Genomic DNA, 26,172 nt, shown 5'->3' on the forward strand with positions numbered 1-26,172 from the left:
ACTTAAAAGATTGATTGAGGTGACCCAGTTTCATTACGGCGAGATTGGGACTGCGATCGCCCCCCTTCCGCCTCCCCTCTCCTCTCTCTCTCCATCTCAAAACCCTTCCGCTACGCTTCCTCGCTAAATGAGCAGGGCTCGGGGAGCCATGAAATAAAGTCCTTTGACGTTTCCCCCCAAACCTTCGATCGCAAAGGGTTTCCCGACGGTGAGGAGCTTGCAGTCGGAGTCGATGGACACCTCGTAATCGAGCAGAGACTTGTCCATGATGAAGGCGTTCAGCTTCGGAGGGTTGGTCCTGATGAGGAGAGACCCAAAACCCTGAGTTAATTAAAACAGATAGACAGAGCTAAGCCTGAAGCGCTGAAGGTTTTGCAAGCAGACACCATAAATTATTAGAGGTATGAATTGCCCAGTCTGAATTGCCCTTGAGCCATATAACCCAGTTCTGTTGCAGATCAACTGACCTCCATTTCAGGGGGTTGAACTAGATGACCCTTGGGGTCCCTTCCAACTTTACAAGTCTGTGTTTCCAGCTCCTTAGAGAACTGAGCTAAGCACCGAACAAATGATGGCAAATGGCGCTGAGCCTCTGTTGCTCCATCTTCAGCAAAGCAGCCATTCCTTTGCTGCAGAACTTTGGCAGGTCAGCAAGCCATGACCTTTGCTAAACCTGAATTGTTGCATAGCTCAGGCCTAAGGTATTGCAAAGTGCAGGTACACAAACAGTAGTATATATTGTTGGCCTCCATCAGTCTTGAGAGACAATGGACTGTGCCTCCAGGTGTGAAGTCAAACTGCTGCAGTGACCTGCCTGGGGGGCAAACCTGGCCAATGTGTCTGGGGGTCCTGGGCTGCTCAGGTGACAAGACCCCCCTCTTGGCCTCACTGATGGGGTTTAAAGGAAAACAAGGAAGACATGAGCAGTGACTACATTATTATATGAACACTGTTCCACAGCATTTGATATTTTCATTTACATACATTCATTCAAAATAAGATGGATTTATGAAGCAATTCTATATCCTCCCACCAGGCTGACGAAGAATTCTACGAAACAGTAGTCTATATCCGGAATCACTGTTCAGTGTTGGACATCATATTGGCTGTATACACAAAGCTTCACAGCTTGTCTTTCATCATACACAGACTGGTACCTTGCTTCATTTAAAGATTTTCAGAGACTTTGAGACTAAAGATTTCATTTTGTTTGAAGGAATTCAATAAAGATTGTCCATTGCATATGTACATGGTCATATTGCCTAGACATTGCTGACGTTCTCTGTGCAACACAGGGGGTTGTTTGGTTACCTACTGGCTGCAGGAGTCACCGGAAGGAGGTGTGCAAGGCACCAATCAACCGCCTTAGGGACTCCACTCTGCTTTTGTGTTGGATTTACTGCTGAGCCTGTTCTTCTGAAGATATCCCACAAAGCAGGGGAGGCTCAGGGTCAGAGTTTTCCTTCTCCCAGATAGGCTCCCTTCCCAGGTGGATGAACTCCACCTGCCCCTCACTTCCCTCCACAGCATGTACAGAAACCCCTTTTTAAACAGGTGTGTTTTTAGCAGGCGCCGAAAAGAGCACAGTGAAGGCACCTGCCTTCTTGACTCCTGGACCCACACTTGGTCTTGTCCAATTATTATTATTATTATTATTATTATTATTATTATTATTATTAGAAGGTAAAGGGACCCTTGACCGTTAGGTCCAGTCGCGGACGACTCTGGGGTTGCGGCGCTCAGCTCGCTTTACTGACCGAGGGAGCCGGCGTACAGCTTCCGGATCATGTGGCCAGCAGGACTAAGCCGCTTCTGGCAAACCAGAGCAGCGCACGGAAATGCTGTTTACTTTCCTGCCGGAGTGGTATCTATTTATCTACTTGCACTTTGACGTGCTTCCAAACTGCTAGGCTGGCAGGAGCGGGGACCGGGCAACGGGAGCTCACCCCATCGCGGGGATTCGAACCGCCGACCTTCTGATAGGCAAGCCCAAGAAGCTCAGTGGTTTAGACCACAGCGCCACCCGCGTCCCTTTATTATTATTATTATTACTACCCCTCCCCTAACACCCCATACACCCCACCTATCTATCTATCCATGGGCGTAGCCAGGATTTACCGTATGTCGTGGGGGGAAGGACACCCAACTCATTATTCTTTATCTGGCTTTGTCTAGCAGATTTGGAATGAAATGTTTCCACAACCGTTGTTTCAAATTACTTTCTTTTGACCCCAAGTGCTCAGAAAAATCTGTCAAAACCCTTCTACAATTTCTGCTTTTAGTTAAGTATTTCTATTTATGTACTTGGTTACAGAAGGGGGCTACGCTCATGTATCTCTTTTACCTTTCCAACGCTACCTCTTGTCCTGGCTGTGCTGGCAGCACAATTTCAAAAGATGGGTTTGTTTTGGCTTGCATATTTCTTGGGGGGGGGGAGTGTTGATTTGGTCGGTCTCCCTTCAAATGCAAACTGAACCGAGTTTTCCCACCTGCTCCACCCCCAACTCACTTGAGCATTTTGATGCCTGCGGGGGTCGTGGGGACACTCAGCCGCCGCATGTATTCGTGCATGTCTGGGAAACTCTTCTTGATATATTCTTCCGCGCTGCTCTCCCAGACAGTCCCAAATCGGAATCCTTGTGACGGATGGTGCAGCTGCCCAAAAGCAAAACAGGGACCACATGGTGGGTTTTTTTAAATAGAAGCAAGCAGGCTTAAAATCTTAATTTGAGGTTCCTGCATTGCATGGGGTTGGGCTAGATGACCCTTGGGGTCCTTCCCAACTCTGAGGTTGTGGTCTGGGAGCAACAGCTGGACTACGGCATTAGTTGTATAAATGGCAAGGGCCAGTAGGTGGCGCTGTGCAGGTGATGCTGTGCTGTGCAAGGGACACTAGGTGGAGCTGTGCAGGTGATGCTGTGCCATGCAAGGGCCACTAGGTGGAGCTGTGCAACAGGTAGTGCCATGCAAGGGCCACTAGGTGGAGCTGTGGAGCAGGCAGTGCCGTGCAAGAGCCACTAGGTGGAGCTGTGCAGCAGGCAGTGCCATGCAAGGGCCACTAGGTGGAGCTGTGCAGCAGGCAGTGCCATGCAAGGGCCACTAGGTGGAGCTGTGGAGCAGGCAGTGCCATGCAAGGGTCACTAGGTGGAGCTGTGCAGCAGGCAGTGCCGTGCGAGGGCCACTAGGTGGAGCTGTGCAGCAGGCAGTGCCGTGCGAGGGCCACTAGGTGGAGCTGTGCAGCAGGCAGTGCCGTGCGAGGGCCACTAGGTGGAGCTGTGCAGCAGGCAGTGCCGTGCGAGGGCCACTAGGTGGAGCTGTGCAGCAGGCAGTGCCGTGCGAGGGCCACTAGGTGGAGCTGTGCAGCAGGCAGTGCCGTGCGAGGGCCACTAGGTGGCGCTGTGCAGCAAGCAGTGCCGTGCAAGGCTAGCAGATGGCAGCACTCAGAGGTTACCCAACCCTGCACTGACCTTGGGGTCGTGAATCCCAGACAGCTCCTCGAAGGTCTTTTCTCCCACCATCACGGCAGCCAGGTTGGCGGTGTAGCTGGAGAGGACCAAGAGGCAGAAGATGGCCCAGAGGTTCATCAGGAAGCGCCCGGTCCAACACTTGGGGGTCTTGCTGGAGACGGTTCGCCCAAAGAGGATGGCGTAGCAGAGGTTGAGCGCCGAGGAGTAGGAGAAGATCTTCATGCGGTTGCGCCCGTGGGGGGTCATCCCGTAGGGGCTCTTCCACTCGTAGAGGGTGAGGAACAGGGCGGTCATGTGGAGAGCCACAAAGATGCCCACCCACATCGTCCAATGCAGCGGCCACATGAAGGCCCCAATGGGAGACGCCGTGTCCCGGATCCTCACCAAGATGCCCAGGCTGGTGGAGAAGAAGGGGCTGGTGAAGTCGATCACTTGGCTGCGGGCCGAGTTGATGCTGAAGGACGTCACTGCCATGTGGGCTGTCCCGCTCAGGAGGTCCCCCACCAGCCCTGTCCAGCGGCCGTTCTTCCAGGCCCCGTACTTCCCGTCCCCCACGATGTAGAGGTCAAAGTCAAAGGGCAGGTCCTCGGCCAACTTCTCCAGGAGGTCAATGCAGTAGCCGTAGCAGCATTTCCGGTACTCAGCGGGGACTGAGCCGTTCTCGGAGTTGAGCTCGTCAAAGAGGGTGTCCAGCACGGCCGAGTCGTTGGTTCGGGGGTCCAGACACAGCTGGCCAGCAGGACAGTTGCCTTCTTCATCCACCTGCATAAACCACAGATTAGTGTCTGTCTGTCTGTCTCTCTATCTCTCTCTCTCTCTCTCTCTCTCCCCTAGATGTCAGATGCCAGCCAGCAATAAATCACACTGTGCAAGCTGGAGTTAACTCTTTACAAGCAAAAACACAATCTGCACAGACTTGCTGGAGTGTCAGGCCTGATAAGCACAGCAGTTCACCCCCACTAGGCCTTGCCCCATGGATCAGTTGAAGAAGAGAAGAGTTTGGATTTGATATCCCGCTTTATCACTACCCGAAGGAGTCTCAAAGCGGCTAACATTCTCCTTTCCCTTCCTCCCCCACAAGAAACACTATGTGAGGTGAGTGGGGCTGAGAGACTTCAGAGAAGTGTGACTAACCCAAGGTCACCCAGCAGCTGCAGGTGGAGGAGCAGGGAAGCGAACCCGGTTCCCCAGATTACGAGTCTACCGCTCTTAACCACTACACCACACTGGCTCTTTCAAGACTGCCAAGACTGAAAGTCACCCATAGCCATCTAAATCCCCTCCTCTCCAGGGTTTTCCCCAAGCAATTGGAGACTGCATCTGTGTGCAGCCAACCTCCCCTCTGCACTTTTCATGCCCCTCCTAATCCTGGGAGACAAGCAGGGAGGGGATCTTCTTGCAGCAGGAGGGGGAAACCCCCGTGACTCTTCACCATCTCTGCCTCCTGGCCTCCCTCCTCTCCTGCTTCAGCTTCTGCCACAGACTCTCCCTGCTCACGAAGCTCAGTTACTCCTTCCGCTTTCGACCCTGTGCCGTTAACTGGTAGAACTCCTCGCTGCAGGGTGTTCCTTATCCCTAGGACAGAGGTTTTCAGTCTTTTTGAGTCTACGGCTCCCTAGACCAACGACTTTCTTCCTGTAGGACCCTTGTGGGACTCAGGAGCCCAGTTATGCGCCCCCTTGCCTGCAGAGCTGGCAGCCTCTCATGCTTTTCTGAACACCCTCCCTTGTGGAGAGTTCCTTCAGCCTCCTCCCCTCTGCTCTCTCCTTGGGAATCCTCTGGGCAGCCTGGGAAGAGGATGCTCCCAGCCTAAGTGGCTCAACAGAGACTGGCCAAAGGTGAACATGAGGCCAGCACCTTACCTGTTAGAATTCCTGCTCCCTGATCGCAGTCATGGGATTGTTGTCTTTCACATGACGGTGTATGTTTTGACTCCACAGAGTGGGAAGTGATGGAGACAGGATGTTTGTGTTCCTGTGTTCCGTGAAATGGGACTATTGTCCTTTTTCTCTTTGCTGTTTGATGCTAGAGAGAGGGAGCCATGTTGCAGTGCTCCGTGTGCGTTTATATATAAATAAAGTAGATTAGCCAAAATGCTGAGTTGCCGAGGTCTGTTACACAAGCTGTGCAGACTCTGCGGATACCTAAGTGTGCCGGTGTCTGTTGGCATCAGTCGCTGTGATGTTCGGGCAGAAGAAAGCTTATGAAGCTCCCGAATGATTGACCAGGAGGGAAGGAACATGCCAGTCGGGCATGTGTCTCTGCCAGGGTCCTACTCGAGTGTAGGCTGATCTCCTGACATTACCTTGGGAGGCAGCAGTGGGTGCTGCCAGGCCTGCAGGGCGGAAAAGCTCCTCTTCTGAGCACTGGGCACTCAGCTCCCAGGCAGGCCTGGCACGCAGCAAGCACAAGAACGGCCAGCACAGTGCCTGCCAGCCTGGCTGCCCAGCTGCCCACTTGTCTGTCCATTCCCAACTGGCTGACTGGGCTCCCTCGTCCACTTGCTTGCTTACTCCAAGGTTGCCTCAGCTCCTGGCAACCAGCACCCCCTGGCCAGCCCCAGAGGCACCATTCGCCTGCGGAGCTTGTAGCCTGGGCTGCTGCAACAAACAGCTGTGCAAGCCTTGGGGAGGCAGAGATAGAAGAGGGCATCAGAGGAGGGAGGGAAGGGAAGAGGAACAGAAGACAGTGATGCCCACTGCACCCCAGGCTGCCACAGAACACGGGTTGAAAACCCCTGCCCTAGCCCAGCAAGAAAGCTTGGCTTAAAATGATGGGGAGAATGGTTATGTAAGCTTTCAGAATATTGCTGTTGTTGTTGTTTAGTCGTTTAGTCGTGTCCGACTTTTCGTGACTCCATGGACCAGAGCACGCCAGGCACTCCTGTCTTCTTCAGAATATTTAAAGGTAAAGGTAAAGGTACCCCTGCCCGTACGGGCCAGTCTTGCCAGACTCTAGGGTTGTGCGCCCATCTCACTTAAGAGGCCGGGAGCCAGCGCTGTCCGCAGACACTTCCGGGTCACGTGGCTAGCGTGACAAGCTGCATCTGGCGAGCCAGCGCAGCACACGGAACGCCGTTTACCTTCCCGCTAGTAAGCGGTCCCTATTTATCTACTTGCACCCGGAGGTGCTTTCGAACTGCTAGGTTGGCAGGCGCTGGGACCGAGCGACGGGAGCGCACCCCGCCGCGGGGATTCGAACCGCCGACCTTTCGATCAGCAAGTCCTAGGCGCTGAGGCTTTAACCCACAGCACCACCTGCGTCCCTCAGAATATTTAGAATTAGCCAAATTGACAGATATAATAAGACAAAAACCAAAAAGTGAAGTGAAAAAGGAATGGGAGTGCCTAAATGAATACCTTAAAAGCCAAGGTTCGAGGACAGAAATCTGGCTGAGTCTGGAATAACCTTGTGAAGTGAAAGGATAAGAAAGAGGGATTTATATCTAGATGCTAGGATAGAGATGATCAGGAAAACAGGAAGACACAATGAGAGATAAAGGAGGTGCTGTGGGATTGGTGGAAGTCAATGTTTGTTTTTCTTTTTAGGGTTTATATTATTAACTTGTAAGATATGGATTTGTGGGTTTTTTTGTATGCTGGTTTTTGTGGTTTGTGTATTTTTATTTTTCAATATTTTTCGTGTTGTTGCTGTTGTGTGGAAAATATTAATAAAATGTATTCTTAAAAATTTAAATTAAAAATAAAATAAAATAAAATGATGGCTCTGTCTCCTTGTCCTCGTGGGTTGTGTCATACTCAGAGTAGGTCCACCGAAATCAATGGGCATGACCAATTTAAGAAAGTGGAGCTCCTCTGAGCCTGACTTGGATGGACACCCTCCTCTGTGAGTGGTTAATGTGCATTAACAGCCAGCCGTTCTGCACATTGACCAGCCTTCCTAGAGAATGTGCACATAACCTGTCCAGGGAGAGGGGATTTTGCACATTTCCTGGTCAATGTAGACAATTACCAGCAGGCCTTGGGGAGCACGTGTATCTCGACTGCTTTTTTCTTTTTGTTCTTTTGGTACACTTCCCAGCTGTTGTGCATAAGGTCCAAGAGGCTGTGAGGAATGTTGCACAATGACTGGCTGTCATGCACATTAACCCACACCTCTTACGCCTGACTTTTGAATAAATGCAGGCTCTTTCTGGTTCGTACAAACCTCCCTGGTGAAGACGAAAGGGTGCTCTACCAAGGTCACCACGCGCAGTTTCATACGGCAAAAGCCCTCTGCCTGGTTCCTGCGCTGCAGGTGCTGGGGCCACGTCCCCTCCTCCACCTCCATCTCGCCCCCTTTCCAGGTCCCCACCGTCACCCAGGTGGGCTGCCCCACAGAGTCCCTCAGGAGGCTCCAGACTTTGTAGTGGCGATCTGTGTGGACGCGGGACGTGTTGTGCACGAAGACCTCCCCCGTCTGGCCGCGGAAGGACGTGTTGGCTAAAAACCTGGAACCGAGAGAAAGAGGGAGGGAGGGAGAGGAAAGCAGGAGTCTGGGTTCCTGGTAAGATACGCTGCATTGGTTGCATATGTAAACTTGTGGAACTACCTGCCACAAGAAAGGGGAGCAGGAGCATGACATTCCCGGTTGGTCATGCTGCAATAGTTGGATGTTAATTTGCGGAAGTAGCAGAGCCTTAAAACTGTCTCAGGGGATAACAGGCAGTGAGTGCAAGCCCCTCCTGATGAGGAGCACCCAGGTTCCCAAAGGAGCCTGCGGATCTGGGCCTGCCTCCTGCCACTCAGCCTCCATGACTCCATCTCTATTCTGGGCATAATCGAATCAGTCATTCTCTCCCACTGCAGGGATACAGCACAGCTGCCAGTCCTCACAGGCAGCTGCCCGTCGCAACTCTGTATGAGTCAGGGCTTGCCAGACCAGATCACCCAGTCCCTGCAAAGAAGAAATGGAATCACCTGCACACAGGAGAGGCTGCCTATTGCATCTCTGGAAGAATCCCCATTCTTAGCCTGTCACATCTCTTGACAGGTCCCTTGCGTCTATGTCAGGCATCACCTAATCCATGCAGTGGTGAAGCTCAATCACCTGCCCGTTGCACCTCTGGATGAGTGCCCCTTCTCAGTCTGCTGAGAACGGGAACTCGCACTGGCCACAGGTCTTCTAAAATGCTTTTTCGTCCTCCCCCTAGCCACCACAAATTTCTGGGACCCCCGGCTTACTCACTGGGAGAGGTAGCGCCCTGAGGACTCGGAGGCGACGGTGTGCTTGTCGTTGCAGTTCACCATGTTCTGGATGAGGGCGAGGTCCGGGCGGACGTAAACGGCCCTGGAGATGGCCCTCGACACCAGCTCCACCGCGTCGTGGACAAACTGCTCCAGGGACGGCCTGCCCACCTCCCCGTAGGCTAAGAGCCCCAGGGGCAGCCCTTCCGTCCGAAGTTCGTCCACATTCTGGGGCTGCCCCAGCACCCAGTGGAACTCCTGGAGCACCCCAAGGTCCCTGGCCGTCCGGAAGACCAGCTGGGAGTGGTGGGCATTGCAGCCAAAGAGCAGAGCGGGGCCGGGAAGTTCCCGGTACTCCTCCAAGTGGCGGCGCAGGAGGCGGGCGGCCTCTTTCTCCTCAAGGAAGCTCAGGTCCACCACGGCCGTCCTCTCCAGCTCGGCGTAGCTGCTCCACAGGTCCACAAAGGCAGGGACGTCCCAGGCCTGGCACAGCACCAAGGTGACCTCGCGCCATTTGTTGGAGCGGAATATGTTAGCCAGCAGCTCCAGGAGCGTCTCAAAGTCGTTGCTCCGGTCCATGTGAAGGTGGAAGGGGTTCTGATCCGGAAAAGACGAGAAACAAGGGGGGGTGGTTTGAATTATTTGAAGAGCAACTGTAATCAGCAAATTACACTAGTAGGACTACAAGAAGTTTTGTAAGGAGAAATATACAAAGTGTTACCAAGTAGTTAAAGATAGAGATATTGGTTATGAGTTTGAAATGTACAGTGGTACCTCGGGTTAAGTACTTAATTTGTTCCTGAGGTCCGTACTTAACCTGAAACTGTTCTTAACCTGAAGCACCACTTTAGCTAATAGGGCCTCCCACCGCCACCATTTGATTTCTGTTCTCATCCTGAAGCAAAGTTCTTAACCCGAGGTATTATTTCTGGATTAGTGGAGGCTGTAACCTGAAGTGTATGTAACCTGAAGCGTATGTAACCCGAGGTACCACTGTAATAGGGAAGATAAGAAATGCATACTAAGAGATTAGACTGGAAAATTTTCAGACAGGATTGATGGAAGTTAAAAAAATGAGTAAGGTGTAAAAGTATGTTTAATTACTGTTGAAAATGATATGTTAAAAAAGTAATAATTTTTTAATATATATAAAAAAGAGAAACAAGGGGGGTCCGCGGAGAAGAGAGTTATTTCTTTACACAACCATTGAAACACAAATATTATGCGTACAAAAATGGCACAAGGAGGTGGTACCTGCCAAAGAAGAATGGCAGCCGGAATATGTAGAACTGGCAAGTTTTGATGTGGAAAATTAGAGATCAGAAAGAGACCAGTTTTAAAGAAGGTTGGAAAATGTTTGCAGAATACTGAAAAGCTCAGTGTAAAAATGTTATAATGCAAATAGGATTTGAGTGAGAACAGCGGCGGGGGTGGACTTTTTGTTTGTATAGTGAGATTAGGTGAAGGTCTAGAGTTACTATGACATTGCAGCATAAATTGAATTTTTGAGGGAACCATGGAAGGAGGGAGGGAGGGGAAGTCACAGGTGGAATGACTGATTGCTAAATTTGAAATGTTGTTGAATTGTTTATTTAAAATAAAAAAATAAAAATCTGCTGCTGGGATCTCAGTCGGCAACAACGCAGCAGAGGGTGGTATTTGCTTCACGGCACCAGTAAGGAATTTGGTTTTATTATTATTATTTATTATGCATAAAATTTGTATACCGCCTTTCGTCCATAGATCTCGGGGAGGTTTGCAACAGAAAATTACGAGATAAAAAAGCAAAATGCATAATGAAAAACGAACCCAAAATCCCACCTCCCACTTAAGGGGCGATTCTATGGCAAAATCCGCAGGGATCTAGCTTAGGATTCAGTGGATCTCCAGCTCAGCTGGCTGATTCCTGTTTGGCCAGCTGTAAATCCCCAATCCCAGGACAGTCAAATATATACAGGCATAATTTGTTCATCCTGGACCAGAGAGGGGGGACTTAGACTGGATCCTAAGCCTGTTCAGTTCTGTTCTGGAAGCCCAGCATGGAACACTAACAAAAATTAAAATTGTGATTAAAATTGTATAACCTGATTAATATTCTACAGGCTGATTAATATTCTACAGCCTTTTTAATGTGTCTACAGGAAGAGGGGGGTTACTGTTTTGCTGTTTTGTTTCAATTATTTACTTGTTTTTATCCTGTATTTTATTCCGTGAACCGCCCTGAGATCTTATGATAAGGGTGGTATAAAAATCTAATAAATGAATAAATACTAACTCCATCATGCATTAATTAGACTTAAGCATGTTGCTTATATGAAGCTGGCTATTCCACAGCTGTCTCATAGGTTTTTATTGCACACACACACACACGCAGAATTCAACAATTCAACATCATTTCAAGTTTAGCAATCAATCATTCCACCTGCGACTTCCTCTCCCTCCCTCCAGGGTTCCCCCAGAATTTCAATTTCTGCTGCATGTTATAGTTACTATAGACCAGGCATAGGCAAACTCGGCCCTCCAGATGCTTTTGGGACTACAACTCCCATCATCCCTAGCTAACAGGACCAGTGGTCAGGGATGATGGGAATTGTAGTCCCAAAACATCTGGAGGGCCGAGTTGGCCTATGCCTGCTATAGACCTTGCCCTTACCACAAAAGAAAAATGGAAAGTTCACCCCCACTGCTGTTCTCTCTCAAACCCTACTTGCATTTTAACATATTTTACACTGAGTTTTTAAGCATTCTGCAGACATTTTCCTATCACCTTTAAAAACCGGTCTCTTTCTTATCTCTAATTTTGCACGTCAAAGGTCAAAAATTGGGGACAAGAACTTGTTGAATTAACAATTTGAATTGGAATATAAGAAGGGGAGGTGTGGGGAAGTCAGGGAAATATGTTATTGAAAATAAGGATTGTAAACTTTATGTGTTTTTAACTTTTTTCTTTTTTTCTTTTTGATTTTTTAATGTATAAAGGTGGAAAAACTCAATAAATATCCTTTTTTTAAAAAAAGAGAATGCATCTTCTAAATCAGTGTTTTCCCAAATTTGGGTCTCCAGCTGTTTTTGGACTACAATTCCCACCATACCTGCTAGCTAGGGATGATGGGAGTTGTAGTCCAACAACAGCTGGGGACCCAAATTTGGGAAACCATGTTCGAAACAGAGGCATTCTTCCACCTTCCGGAGAATTGCTCTTTTAAAATAGAGGTGTTCCTTTGTCTCTTGCATGCGGCAGGGAATATTGAGGCAATGCCTCTTCTGAACAGAGGTGTTTCTCCATCCCTTGTAAATTCATTTTTGTTCCTCATAGAATTGTAGAGTTGTAAGGAGCCACGAGGGCCATCTATTCGAATCGACTTTTGCCCAACATGGGGCTCAAACCCAGGACCCTGAGATTGAAAGTCTTATGCTCTACTGACTGAGGTATCCTGGCTTTAAAACAGGGCTGTCCAGCCCACCAGATCTCCTCCTTCGGCCGACTTTGCTGCTTCAGCCAAGTCCCAAGGAGAACCACCGGCCCCAGCTGCCCATGTCCAGAACTTTCTAATAGACTGTCTGGAGACAGAGAAAATACAGCACAATAAAAACCTTCTCTCCGAGTTCAACCATCATTTATATCGCTTTGGACAGGAAGCAGGAGGAAAACGGAAAGTGCCCAGGCAGCTTTTCCAAAGTTAACTCAGGCTCCGGACTCCGGGTGGCAACTCTGCTGCAAGAGAGATTTGTGGGCTGGATGGAAGCCCTGGCGGAGGTTTGCAAGATGACACCACACAAATAGGAGCTGCTGGTGCCCGCCTCTGTAGGAAAAGGAAACATTTGGGAATGGCACAAACCGTGGAGGGATGGGACCTCGCATTCAAAGGTAGGCACTGACTGGCCATGGAGGTTCTATTGAAATACTGCCGCTAACCCAGTCAGATGGGTTGGGTATAAATAATAAAATGATGGTTGTGGTGATGGAATAGAACCCTGCTCCTGCCCACCTAGCAGTTCAAAAGCACATAAAAGTGCAAGTAGATAAATAGGTACCGTTCCAGCGGGAAGGTAAATGGCGTTTCCGTGCGCTGCTCTGGTTCGCCAGAAGCGGCTTAGTCCTGCTGGCCACATGACTCGGAAGCTGTACGCCGGCTCCCTCGGCCAATAAAGCGAGATGAGTGCCGCAACCCTAGAGTTGGCCACCGCTGGACCTAATGGTCAGGGGTCCCTTTACCTATTTTCATCAGAGAAATGTTGGAGGGTACGCATTTTCAGAGCTCAAGGACACATTTCCAGGCTGCCAAAAGCACTAAAGCAGGACTGGTGAGGGGCGTGGCCTGTGGAGAGGGGCTGTGGCTTGGGGAGAGCCCTGAGGGTGGAGGGGGGGAGAGGTCTTGAGGGCCACATCAGACCCCTCCACCACCTCCTCTCTGATCCAATGAGCCCCCGCCATAAGGCTGCCTAGTCTGGGGTCTAAAATTATCAAAGTGCAGTGCGGATGAGCCCCCGATCCTCAAATTTCGAAAGTGAGCCAGACTCCCAGAAAGTTTCTCCTTGCGCTGCGTATGGAGTCAGCCTCCCCCCCTCCCCAAATGACACACTTTCCAGCAGCAGTGATGGGAGCAGCGACTAATTGGCCATGGCAAAATCTCAAGGGGTTCTGGATCCTCACTGTGGGATCATGAAATTAACATAACCCTTCTTGCCTCGCAGCTGATAAAGATCACCAGGAATGCCCTGGCGGAGGAAAGCCCCTGTCTCCTGCCCCCTCCCCAAACCCCACTCCGCTGCTACCCCATAAATATACGGCTGCAACTCCAGCCCTGCTGAGAATGAGGCTTTGGGGAGTCTCTGCAATGGATGTCCTTGAGATCGTAAGTGGGCAAAGCAATTATTTACTAATGGAAGCCGGTTATCTTTTTGGAGAGACAGCGGGACCCCAGGGGTCACCCTGGGCAAACATTTTCCTCTCTGCTGACAGGCTCTGGCTGCTTTTATTTAGCAAAGAGTGAAATGGCAGGGAGGACAAGGTGACAATTTGAGGCAAATGGATGCAGATTGACAAAGCTATCTGGCTTTAATTTTGGGCCCCTCATTGTCAACTGGTGGTTTCCAAAGCTCTCAATGAATGACTCTCACAAGAGGAGGGAAGGATCTGCCCCTCTCCCCAAGGCCAGACCCTCCCAGTGTCCCTGTTTTCCAGGGATAGTCCCGGATTTACAGAAGCCGTCCCAGTTTCTGATTTCTCCCCAGAATGTCCCACTTTTCCTTAGGAAGTCCCTATTTCCATCGGGAAAATGTTGGAAGGTATGGAGAAATGTGACCCCAGAGCCAAGGAGATGAGTTAACTAAACAACCTTTAGAAGACATCTGAAAGCAGCCCTGGATAGGGAAGTTTTAAAAAATGTTTCATGTTTTAATATACAGTGGACGCTCGGGTTGCAAACGTAATCCGTGCGGGATGCACATTCACAACCCTCAGCAGCACGTCTGCGCACGTGTGGGTTGCGATTTGGCACTTCTGTACATGCACAAAGCGCAATTTAGCGTTTCTGCGCATGCGCGACCCCCAAAACCCGAAAGTAACCTGTTCCGGTACTTCCGGGTTTCAGCCGGTCTGTAACCTGAAAAAACGCAACCTGAAGCATCTGTAACCTGGGGTATGACTGTACAGTCATACCTCGGGTTAAATATGCTTCAGGTTGAGCACTTTCGGGTTGTGCTCCGCGGCGACCCAGAAGTAACGGAATGCGTTACTTCCAGGTTTCGCTGCTCACGCATGCGCAAACAGTCAAAATGACGTCACGTGCATGCGCGAAAGCGGCAAATCAAGACCCGTGCATGCGCAGACGCAGGTTGTGTTCACTTCAGGATGCGAATGGGGCTCCGGAACGGATCCCATTCGTATCCAGAGGTACCACTGTATGTTGGAAGCTGCCCAGAGTGGCTGGGCCAACCCAGTCAGAGGGGCAGGGTGTAAATAATATGCCAGCATTTTTCTGCATTCCTGGGGGTTGGACTAGATGATCCTAAGGATCCCTTCCAACTCTACAGTTCTATACTGCCTGTGTGGTGTGGCTTTGTCAGGGCCAAACAAAGCCTGAGAGATGGAAGAACTCCTCCATTTGGAGAGAGAAAGTGCCCCCTTCAAAGACCAGGCATGGAGAAATCTACAGGCCAAGGGGAGGTTAACTTTCCCCGTGTTGCACCATAAACCGTGCTCAGCCCTGAAGCCACCTCTATTTCAGCCCAACTCCTTCCCTCTCTCCTCTGCAGATGGGAGACCTCGCCTTGCCAAGCGATGACCGTGTTGACTCATCTTTCATTTGTTGCAGGAGAGAGATCTACGATGTCACTTTACCTTGGATCCAGAAGTTATCTGCTCCATAACGAGGCTATTTTTCATGGCAGAAGGGAGCGATGTCAAGGTAAAAAAAACCTCCAGAAAAGTTGCCAAATGTATTTTTTTTTAATTTGTTTTTTAGCTGGAACCTCAACACCTGCTGGGCTTCTTGACGGATGGGTGTGTGGCAGCGTCAAAGAAATGGCTGTTGCGTTCTAAAAAGCGAGGCAAAGAAGGCAGGGTGGACGGTTCTAAAGATCTCGGGGAATTTACAACACCGCTGCTAAACCTGCCGTGCAAATTGGGCTTTGCAAGAACTTATTGATGGCCAAATGTTCTGCCTCCAGCATCCAGTATCTCTGAGCACAAGTTGCTGGGAGTTGCAAATGGGGAGAGTGGCTGTGGCACTCAGGTCTTGCTTGTGGGGGGCTTCCCATTTGGGGTATCTGGTCGGCCTCTGTGAGGACAGGAGTTTGGACTAAGTGGCCCATTGGCCTGATCCCACTGCAGGGCTTTTCTGAGTTTCTTATGATTCCTCAGTGGAGCCTGCATGAACAGAGGCAGTCTACCTTAGAACAGTGGTAAACAAGTGTGGGAGAAGACTATTGCTCTCACATGGATGGCAGTTAACAGATTGGGGTTAAATCCTGACAAGATACAAGTGCCGTTTTGTGGGGGACAAGGGGTGGGCGGGGGTGGGGGACTCCCTGGTCCTGCATGGGGTAAGTATGCCCCTGAAGGACCAGCTGCACAGCCTGGGGGTCATTTTGGACTCACCGCTGTCCATGGAGGCACAGGTCAATTTTGCGTCCAGGTCTGCCAGCTCCAGCTGAGACCCTCCCTGCTTGCACCCTGTCTCACCAGAGTGGTCCATGCTCTGGTTTTCTCCCGCTTGGACTACTGCCATGCGCTCTCTGTGGGGCTACCTTTGAAGGTGACTCCAAAATGACAACTAATTCAGAATGCGGCAGCCAGGCTGATGACTGGGACCACATAATACCTGCATTGGCTCCCAGTACGTTTCCGAGCACAATTCAAAGTGTTGGTGCTGACCTTGAAAGCCCTCAACGGCCTCGGCCCAGTATACCTGAAAGATACCCATCATCCAGCCCAAACATGGAAGTCCAGCTCCGAGGGCGTTTCAGCAGTTCCCTCACTGTGAGAAGTGAGGATACAGGGAACCAGGCAGAGGGCCTTCTCGGTGGTGGCGCCCGCCCTATGGAATGCCCTCCCATCAGATGTCAAGGAGATAAACAAATGACTTTTAGAAGACATCTGAAGGAGGCCCTGTATGGGGAAGTTTTAATGTTTGGTATTATGTGTCGGAAGTTGCCTAGAGTGGCTGGGGCAACCCAGCCAGATGGGTGGAGTATAAATAATAAAATTATTATTCTTATTATTCTGCTTGTGGGCTTCCCTTTGAGGCATCTGACTGGCTGCTGTGGAGATAGGAAGCTGGACTTCTTATGTGCTTAAATGCCACAAGAGCGCACCTCTCTGCATCCAGCCCCTGGGAAATATGCACCTCACAGGTCTGAAAATGTGATGTTTGAAAGAGGCTGTGCTTTTCTTTTTCAGGTTTATTTGGAAACCTGTTTAAAATTGAGCCTTTTGCTTCTGCGCCGAGAGGGAATTGGTTTTTTTCTCCCTCCTTCCCCCATCGAGAACCTGTGAGCAAAATACAGATTGCCTATATTGGCTGCGGGGAATTGGACCAAAGGAAACCAGCGACGAGGAAGGAATTCTCTGAGATCACTAATGTCCAGGTGACAAGACAGCGCAATTGAGAGGAGGGGAAACAACAGAAAAGAAAGAATCAAATCAAATCCCTCCCTTTGCCCCCAGATCTTGGCAAGACGCCGGGAGGATATTACTATTTATCATCTTGGAATAATTCCTGGATTTTTCCAAACAGCAGCCTTGAGTGGCAAAGACGGAGAAGGAGACCTGAGCTTGTTTGGTGTCACAAAACAACCAACTCCTTCTAAAGCTGGAACCAGATTCCACCCCAATCTTTGCACCTGATTTGGCTATCTTTTTGCTCCCCAAATCCAAACGGCATTGGGGTGTTACTGTCCCTAGAAGCTGCAATAGACGGCTGCTGCTGTGACAAGGTCCCGGTGCCCCAGCACATATTGATTAGCAATTTCTTCCCCTATCGCCACTGCAATTGCATTCCCCATGCATTCAAGAAGAGTTGGGGGGGCTCCCTCCGAGTTTTGCAAAAAATAATAATGACCAATTTTTTTTGCTGTCATCTGCTGGGAAAACAAGGGGCATAGTCTATGCACTAGGCCTGCTTGCCAGGGGGAGGGGGTATCTGTTTTGACCCAGGGTATGAAGAACATAGAACTGCAGAATTGTAGAGGTGGGTAGGAACATCAAGGGTCATCAAGTCCAACCCCCTGCAACGCAGAAAACATTCGCCCAATGTGGGACTCAAACCCACAACCCTGAGATTAAGAGCCTCATGCTCTACAGACTGAGGTATGCGGTAGCAAAGCTGCCGCTTCTCAGCTCTCAGGGGTGGTGCGGTGCAATGGGTAGCGTGGTGGAGGAAGAAGCAGAGTGTGCTGGGTTCAAATTGCCTTCTGTCAACAAAGCTTACTGGGCGACCGTGGGTGCCTCTCTTTTCCTGCCAGTTTGTGCAGGTAACACTAATTTTGATGGGCCAAAGGATCTGAGCTTCTGGTAACCCTGTTCAAACCAGAATCTTGAGGACCAACATCTTTTCATTTTAGGGGGCACAGCTCAGCAGTGAGGTCCCCTGCTTAGCACACACACAAAGTCCCAGGTTTGAGGCGTCTCCAGAGAGAGAGGCCCCCTCCCAGCCAGAGACCCCCAGAGAGTCTCTACCCACCAGCGTCCGGCAGCCCTGAGCTAGACCGTCTCCTCTGATATAAATCAACTTCCCAGGCCGAGAGCTACCAAATCCTTTCCCGTTAAGAAACAAAATTAAACGCAGAACGGCCAAGAGCCTGGCACAGATGGGGTTCCTGGTGGCTTTGGGCCACCAGAATGCAGTAGCATGGGCTCATGTGTGCGGAGGAAGGATATCGATGTAGAATCACAGACTCGTGGAGTCGGAAGGGACCCTGAGGGTCATCTAGTCCAACCCGCTGCAATGCAGCTGCCCCGTACGGGGATCGAACCTGCAACCTTGGCGTTCTCAGCATTTACTGTAACCAGCAGAGCTATCAAGTGAATCTTCCGGTATCTATATCTATAGCTGTAAAACAGACCAGCTCAATGAGAGGATTACTGACTCCCAGCATGAATTGCCAGAGGACTGTGGCAGGATTACACCCGCCCACCCCTCTGCTTTCCTATCTTGATTTATGAGCCACAAACGGGGCCCGGGGCCCAGAGCCTGTCTGAGCATGACATCCCATCGACAGGCTTCGTTCTTTTTTGAACAACTGCTCAGCTGCGCCTGTTTATTCCAGAGCGGGGCGATCGGACGCCTCTTGCATCAATCGCCGGCATTAAAAGCCAGCAGGCAGGCCGACGGTCCTGGGCTGAGAGCCGAAAAGCCGAATGACAGTCATTGTCCCCCTCAATTTAAAAACCCACCCTGTTGGGTTGTGCCTCATTTACTGGGACTGATCATCTTGAGTAAGCAGTGCCTTTCATTTCAGTACGTCTACTCAGAGTAGGGATAACATTGGGTTCAAACTGAACAGGTGTGGGAAAGGAAAAGTTCAGTGTGTGTGTGTTCCCCCGAAACCCACCCCAGTTTCCTGTCTCCAACAGTGGGGTGCAAAATGGACGCCCACTAATTCTTTGTCCGTAGCACCAGGGGGTAGACAACCCCCTGGATGCAGAGGCTTTTGCTCTAAAATAAGAACAGGGTGGGATGGGGGGTGGCCTTGCTGAGATTGGGGCAAAAGGACCACATCCTGCTTCCAAACAGGAGACAGATCCGTGTCCTCAGAAAGGAGACCGACATGGAATAAAGGCGATGCTGCCTTCCTAGTCCCTGGCAGCTGGTGCTCAGAGGTAGACTATGTCTATATGGAGAGGCTCAGTTTCATTATAGTTGGAAGGGACCCACAAAGGTCATCCAGTCCAACCCCCTGCAATGCAAAGGCTAATAAGGAGCTGACAGAACCTTTTAAGGGCAGAAGCAATGAACTTACAGGGCTGTTGTTATTTTTTATTCCTGCATTGCTGGACTAGATGGCCCTTGGGTACCTCATCATCATCATCATTATTAGAATATATATTTCTGTTCACTTCAAGAAGAAGTACCAATTGAGGTCTCCATCTAGTCCAGCCAACCAGGGAAAGGGATATCCTTCCCTGATTATCCTTGACCACTTATTATCCATCCACAACTTCCCTCTTAGCACGGGTGCAAAATGGGCATTTGCGACCAACCGATTTCCCTCGAGCTTCCAGCTTCAGATGCAGCCGACCTCTGAGGGGGAAAAGGACCGAAAAGGCAGCTAGCAACACTGATGATGATGAAGGAGGAGGAGGCTCACAGCCTTCCCCCGGTCCTTTCTCTCCAGCCAAGGTAGACTGCCACTGCAATGGAGGTTCGCCAGGTGTACTCGCAACTCAGGGACAGCCTGCTCTGCTGCCTTTTGCCAGCCTCGGGTGCTCAGAGGTTGACTCCTCCCAAACACGGAAGCTCAGGGATCGAAGCAATAAAAGGATTATTAATCATAGCTAATAGCTTCAGACATTCCTTGCCATTTCTCCCCCTGCATCCAGGACCCTCAGGTAAGATTGACCCCGGACATAACAGCCACTTGGGCTGCAATCCTTTACCTGCTTACTCAGGAGTAAGCCCCATGGCTTCAAGTGGGACTTAATTCTCAGTGGACATGATTCCTGTATTGCAGAGTGTTGGACTAGATGACTCAAGGGGGTCCCTTTGAATTCTACAGTTCTATGATCCTATGTGTAGCCTTACATACAATTAATACAGTACAGTTGTATTAATAAGTTATGTAAGCAATAATAACTCTTGAATTATGAGAAAGGAACACAATACTGCATTATAAAATGGTACGACAGCCACAATCACAGCAGTATTAATGAGTTATGCAAGTAATAAGAATAACAAGTATTTCAGGACAATAAAAAATAATAGATCATTGTTCGTAATGTAGCTGTAACCTGCTGTGGACTTTGCTTACAATGGGTGGAGAAATATTTTAAATTAATAGCCACGTTTAGCCTGTGCGCTGCCTGGGTGACTCCAAGATAGACTGCTCCTGACTGTGGATGTTCCTAGACACCAACCATTCAAAGCTGTGATCCTTGCTCTGCGAGGGGTGGCCTTGAGGTTCCTTCCAACTCTACAATTCTAACATTCTGTGAGCAGAATCCTGTGAGCAGGCTCTCGGATAGGGAGGGCTGCCTTCCTCCTGAAGGGCAATGACAGCCTCATTTAGCTACCTGTCCCTGAGGCCTCCCCAAGGTAGACTGCCCTTGAATGTGGAGGTTCAACCACGTAACTAATCAAAGCTGCGATTTCGGCACAGCAGGGTGGGCACTGCCCCACATGACCCACAGAATCCCTTCCAGGTCCATCACTCAGGGAACCCAACCAGAAGGTCTGTTATTTGAGCCCAGGACGGCTGTGGGCAGGATTCCTGCACTGCCGGGGGTTGGACTAGATGACCCTTGGGGTCCCTTCCAACTCTTCAATTCCATGATCCCTAAATCCAGTGCTATTTTTATAGAGAAAGAGGCGCCAGAACTCACCATGAACGCCTTCCTTGTTCTCTTATAATGGCAATGGGGGTGTAGCAAAGGGTGGCAGGGGCAGCGGCACCCCCCTAAATCAAGTAAATAAGTACAAATACTTAACTAACCGATCAATTGTTTCATAGAGATGGGTTCTGCGTCCAAAACATAAAACCTGACCCCACAACTTAAATCCTTGCTACCCACATGAGAGGTTTCTGGTGAGTTCCAGCTGGAAAAAAGCCCTGCCTAAGTCGATCTGTTGCCTACTTGCTTGTGGGCTGGTAGACTGCTCTTGCCCTAGGAGGCTCTCCATCGGGGAGGATTTTTTAAAATAAAAAAGCGGGGGTGTTTTTCTCCTTACCCGGCTCCTGAAGGGCATGGGGGTCTTCGCACTTTGCCCCCCTCTGCCTTCCTCCTCCTCCTCCTCCTCTTCCTCCTCCCGGATGCTGACGAAGGGGATCTCCAGGAAGGCGGCGGCGAAGTCCAACTGGAGCAGCTCCCTGCGGGACGCGGGGAAGGCGAGCACGGCGGCCACTCCGCGCACCACCAGCGCCTGGCACAGCCAGCGGGCCAGCGAGGCCGGGTCCCTCTGCCGGGGCGCCCCGGGGACCACCTCCAGGCTGAGGTTGTAGGGCAGCGCGGAGGTGGCCGTGCGGCTGGCGCGGGCCAGGGCGTTGCGCGCCCGGCTCTCGGCTTCGCCCGCGCGGGGAAGCAGGGCGCCCAGGCGCACGGTGTGCCCGATCCGTGCCAGGATGTGGCACGGCTGCGGGTGCCCCCGGGCCGCCGGCTGCCCCGCCAGCAGCAGCGACAGGCACCACCAGCAGCAAAGCGCCCGGCGCCTCTCCATAGGGCAGGGCGCGCAAGGCGCAGGGGCGCGCAACCCCTGCGCCCGCCCCCCACCCGCGCTGGGTGGGGGGTCCCCTAAGGAGGCAGCCGGGAGGGGGTCTCCCAGGGCCCGCCCATCAGGGGCCGCTGAAGTGGGGCAGAGCGGGAGCAGCGGGAAAGAGCAGGAGCAGAGGGAAAGTGAGGTCCCCCCCGCCCTATCCAAACGCAGCCGCCGCGCCGGGCGCTCCGCCGCTGCGCCTCCGCTCCCGCGCTCTGGCTGCTGCTCGCTCGCTCGCTCCCAGGCGGAGCTGGAGGCTGCTCTGGCGGGAGCGCGCCGCTAGGGGCGGCCGAGGGCGACCCTGCCAACCTGGGGATGAAGATGGTATTTGGGAGATGATGGCACCCTCGCCAGCCTGTTGGAGAGGAGAAGCGCCGCTTGGCACGGGCGCCTAACGCGCCCACAAGAAGCACACATATAGAGGCTGCATCGGAAAGAGATGTCTGCGTTCCGGAGAAGGAGATGCGGGCGGCGCGAGGCGAGGAAGCGGAGAGGAGGGCGAGCCTGCCTCTGGGCATGCACAGAGCGCGGGCGAGGAAGAATCGCAGAAACCTAGAATGGCAGAGTTGGAAGGGTCATCTAGGTGAGGTGAGAGGTCTGCGCTTCGTCCAGGGAGATGCAGGCGGCGCGAGGCGAGCAAGGAGTCTCTGGGCATGCACAGAGCGCGGAGAGGCGGCGAGGGAGGAGCAGAGTGCAGGGGGAAGGAGGGACGTGAGCTCGGTGGGCTCTGGGTGTGTGCAGAGTGCGAAGCGGGGTGGAGGAACGAGGCAAAGCGAGGGAGAGGAGATCGGAGATGCCAAAGGAATGGAGCATGTGCAGAGTGCAGAGAACAAGGGATCGGAATAGACGCTGCTGAGAAAGATCGTCAAAGGAGGAGAGGTTGAGGGCGGCTCCAGCTCTGTGGGAAAGCAGGCTGCGCGCGTGTGTGTGTCCCTGGGCACGTGCAAAGTTCGGAGAAGGTGCTAGAAAGGCACAGAGGTGGGAGAAGACTCGGGCTGGGCTGGGGCGCACCAGACTTTTCCAGAAACGCGGGGGGGGGGGAGTGTCAGATGAAAAGGAAAAGAATCTCTGAGCATACACAGAGGGGCAGAGGAAGGCAGGGCTGGTGATGCCGCCACAGGACATGGACACCCAAAACCGCTAAAAAGATTGGCTAGCTCTGATCCAATTAGCCGAATTCACTAATTAGAGGTCAGTAGAGGGGCATTAGGTACCAAGGGCGTAGCCAGGATTTTTGTGGGGGGGCAGTATACCTCAGTTAGCTATGTATTTTTATTGATTTTCGGGGGGTGGGCAGTTGCCCCCCTGCTCCCATTGGTTATGCTCATGCTAGTAGAACAGCAGAATGGAGCCTCCAGTTTCAGAAACAGTCTACCTCCGGAACAACAGATGCTGAGATCAACAGATGAGGGAAAGGTGTTAGCTTTCATTTTGGCTGCCCACTGACAGAAGCAAGTTGCTGGGTTCAGCGTAAATTTTGCTCAGGCTCCGGGTTGCGAAAAGTGGAAAGAGCTGCTCTGAACATATGCAGAATGCCTGCCTCCCCCTCACAAACTGTGTTCTTATTAAACTCCTCCTGTTCATATTTAGAGTCATAAAATTTATAAAATTCACAAGGATACTTTTAAAACACATGTGATATAGAAAAAACTGGTCAAAGTCGAGATATATGTGCATTAAACTAGGAAGAAGCATTTCTCTCTCTTGCAAGAAAATGCATCTTCTAAAATTAGTAAAGGCATCTTCCTTTTTTTTAGGAAGACTCCAAAAGTTGTTGAAGTTTTTTAAACAAACCCCAAAGTTGTTGGGTTTTTGTTTTGTTTTTTTACAAAAATACCAAAACCCCCACACTATTTTCCTAAGATCCAGGATAAATTCATTCCCCCCGTCAATTCCGCCTTTGAAATCCCCGTAATGTAGCAGCCCTACTAAAGTAGAAGCAGTTGTTGCACCAGGTATTGCTTTGTGCTGTTTTCTTTTTAAATTGAATTTGTATGCAGCCATTTAAATTAATTAATAATTAATATAAAAAAAATAAAAAAGAGGCAGCCTTCCATTTCTTGCCTCTTTTTCAGTGGACGGACCTGTGACTTTTGGATAATGTTGCACTTCATATCCCATCATCCCCGACTGGCAGCTAAGGCTGATGGGAGTTGGAGTCTGACAACCCCCCACTCCAAGCAGACGCACATCCCACCCCACTTCCCTGATTTCCCCACACCTTTGTGTCTTACACAGAGGGAAAGCAAATCCCACAACAAACAGGTCAAGACCCAAACTCAGGATTTTAAGCAGTCTGCAAATGGTGGTCAACCAGGACAGCTAAGTAGAACCTCCTTGTTCAGCCACAGTCTATCTCCGAATTCCAGGCCCAGGGGACGTATGAAGTGGGGATGGCTGTGCCTTAACTGGGACCCCGGAGAAGGCCAGCCGGTCAAATGGCCAGGGATGAGAAGCGCAGACACACGTGCGGAGCGTCAGCCACAAAAGGCTTTCGCTGCTCTCTTCCTTTTCAGCGGCCTATTGATGAATGCCGTCCCCATTCACTTCTCTCCTGTTTTATTTGGAGATCAATTCGCTTACGGCGGTAATTGTGTTTTCAACCTGCGTTACCCTTCGCTGTCACGGAAGCCCTTCACCGACCACTAGGGGATTTTGGCAAGGTGGCGAAATATTAAAACGCCGTTAGAGTCCGGGAGCTGTGTGAAAGCACCACCTCCTCACCAGGCCTTCCCCATCTCAGTTCTCTGTCTCCCTTGTCTTTTATCTCACCTTAGCGAATCTTTCAGCCTCCTTGCCTGTGGACTCCCTTAAGCCTCCCTACCAGATGATGGTGATGATGATGATGATATTTATGCCCTGCCAATCTGCCTGGGTTTCCCGAGCCACTCTGGGTGGCTTACAGAACATATAAAAACATACAAATATCTCTGTTCGGCTGCACCCACAAATCCTGTCCTCCTTCGTGTGGCTCTCCGTGAGGTTTTAATCCCAGCCAAACTGACACCTTCCCCTTCCCTCACAGAAACCAGACAGCTTACATTTGTGAGGTCAAAGCCACTGGGCTGATTGGTGCTAGACGCTTCCCCGCCACCTAAGGAAAATATAACATATTCATAATAATTAATATCCATAGGATATTAATCATGTTTAGCTGAGAATAGAGGAGACTAAGAGGGGATATGATAGCCATCTTCCAATATCTCAAGCAAGGGCTGTCACAGGGAAGAGAGGGCAAGCTTGTTTTCTCCTGCTCTGGAGGATAGGACTCGAACCCATGGCTTTAAGATTCCAACTAAACCTCAGGAAGAACTTTCTGACATGAACAGCTGTTCTACAGTGGAAGGACTCCCTCAGGAGAAGGTGGACTCTCCTTCCTTGGAGATTTTGAAGCAGAGGTTGGGTGGCCCTCTGTCATGGGTGCTTTAGTTGAGATTTCTGCATTACGAGGGGTTGGACTAGATGGCCATTGGTGGTCCCTTCGAACTCTACAATTCTATGATTCCACTGTTCAGAGAGGGGGAAACAGAAACAGACTCTGAGTGCCATAAATAGCTTGACTGTATTAATAATATAATATATATATATGATAACACTTCCAATGTTCCGTGCATTAGTTGACGGTTACAACAGGCCTGCAAGGTAGGCTAATGTTCCCATATTTCAGATGGCAAAACTGTGGAGGCAAAGCAAAGTCACCAGGGTTAGAAACAATCAATGAGAATTGCCAAAGTGAGATATAAACCAGGGGAATTCCTCGCCAACGCCCACCGGCCCTGCTTTCTCAGCTTCAGGTCCGCACCCTCCAACATTTCTCTGATGAAAAAAGGGACACCCTATTTAGTAATAATAATAATAATAATAATAATACCCTTCCCATCTTGTTGGCTTGCCCCAGCCACTCTGGGCAGCTTCCAACGTATATAAAAACATAACAAAACATTAAACTTTGAAAAACTTCCCTCTACAGGGCTGCCTTCAGGTATCTTCTAAAGGTTGTCCAGTTCCTTACTGGAGGGTTGCAGAATTTCCTGGACATACCCAGAATACTGCCGTCAGAAGCAGTCTCCGGGCGGAAATTAGCAAAATGTCCGAAAGTATGGCAACCCATGTCAGCAGTGCCGATTTTGGCAATTTTACTTTTTTAAAAAGCTCAAAAACGTCCTATTTATCTCCTTGTTTTGGTGTCGCATAACTCTATACACTCAATATCTCTGATGAAAAGCGGGACATTCTGAGATCAAATCACTTCTGTAAATCCAGAACTGTCCCTGGACAATAGGGACACTTAGAGGGTCTGCAAGTTTCTAGATCTCAGGGTAACGAAGGGGATAGGTGAGCCGTGGGAGATGGAAAAGTGTGCAAGACCTCCTTGCAAATAAATTTGTGCCGTATTCCGCAGAATAAGACAGTTTTGTGGATGCACTTAAGATGCTCCTGTTTGTTTGCAGGGCTGCGAAACTCTGGGGTTTTTGTGATGCAGAATTATTGCGGGTTTCCCTCCCTCTTGTTTTCGGTTGACGCTGTCCTCCTTGTTGGAGCATTGTACGTAACAGCCCCGGAACGTGCTCTGCATGGCTAAAAGTCATAAGCCCCAATTGAGAACCT

The 26,172-nt window shown here is 50.5% G+C and overlaps 1 protein-coding gene across 1 annotated transcript in view; it reads right to left on the reverse strand.

The window, feature by feature from the left end:
* The window catches only part of GRIN3B (glutamate ionotropic receptor NMDA type subunit 3B), a 36,349-nt gene extending 14,668 nt beyond the window's left edge, over positions 1–21,681 (reverse strand). The window contains exons 1-6 of the mRNA XM_053372571.1: positions 21,043–21,681; positions 8,655–9,250; positions 7,635–7,917; positions 3,468–4,229; positions 2,510–2,655; positions 183–298 (exon numbers count right to left, since the gene is read on the reverse strand). Coding sequence (XP_053228546.1) covers positions 183–298; positions 2,510–2,655; positions 3,468–4,229; positions 7,635–7,917; positions 8,655–9,250; positions 21,043–21,528 — 2,389 coding nt within the window. The 5' untranslated portion in view covers positions 21,529–21,681. The remainder of the gene's footprint in view (positions 1–182; positions 299–2,509; positions 2,656–3,467; positions 4,230–7,634; positions 7,918–8,654; positions 9,251–21,042) is intronic.
* Between the last annotated feature and the right edge of the window lie 4,491 nt (positions 21,682–26,172).

This window comes from Podarcis raffonei, chromosome 18 (genome assembly GCF_027172205.1).
Source record: "Podarcis raffonei isolate rPodRaf1 chromosome 18, rPodRaf1.pri, whole genome shotgun sequence".
In the NCBI taxonomy this organism is placed as follows: Eukaryota; Metazoa; Chordata; class Lepidosauria; order Squamata; family Lacertidae; genus Podarcis; species Podarcis raffonei.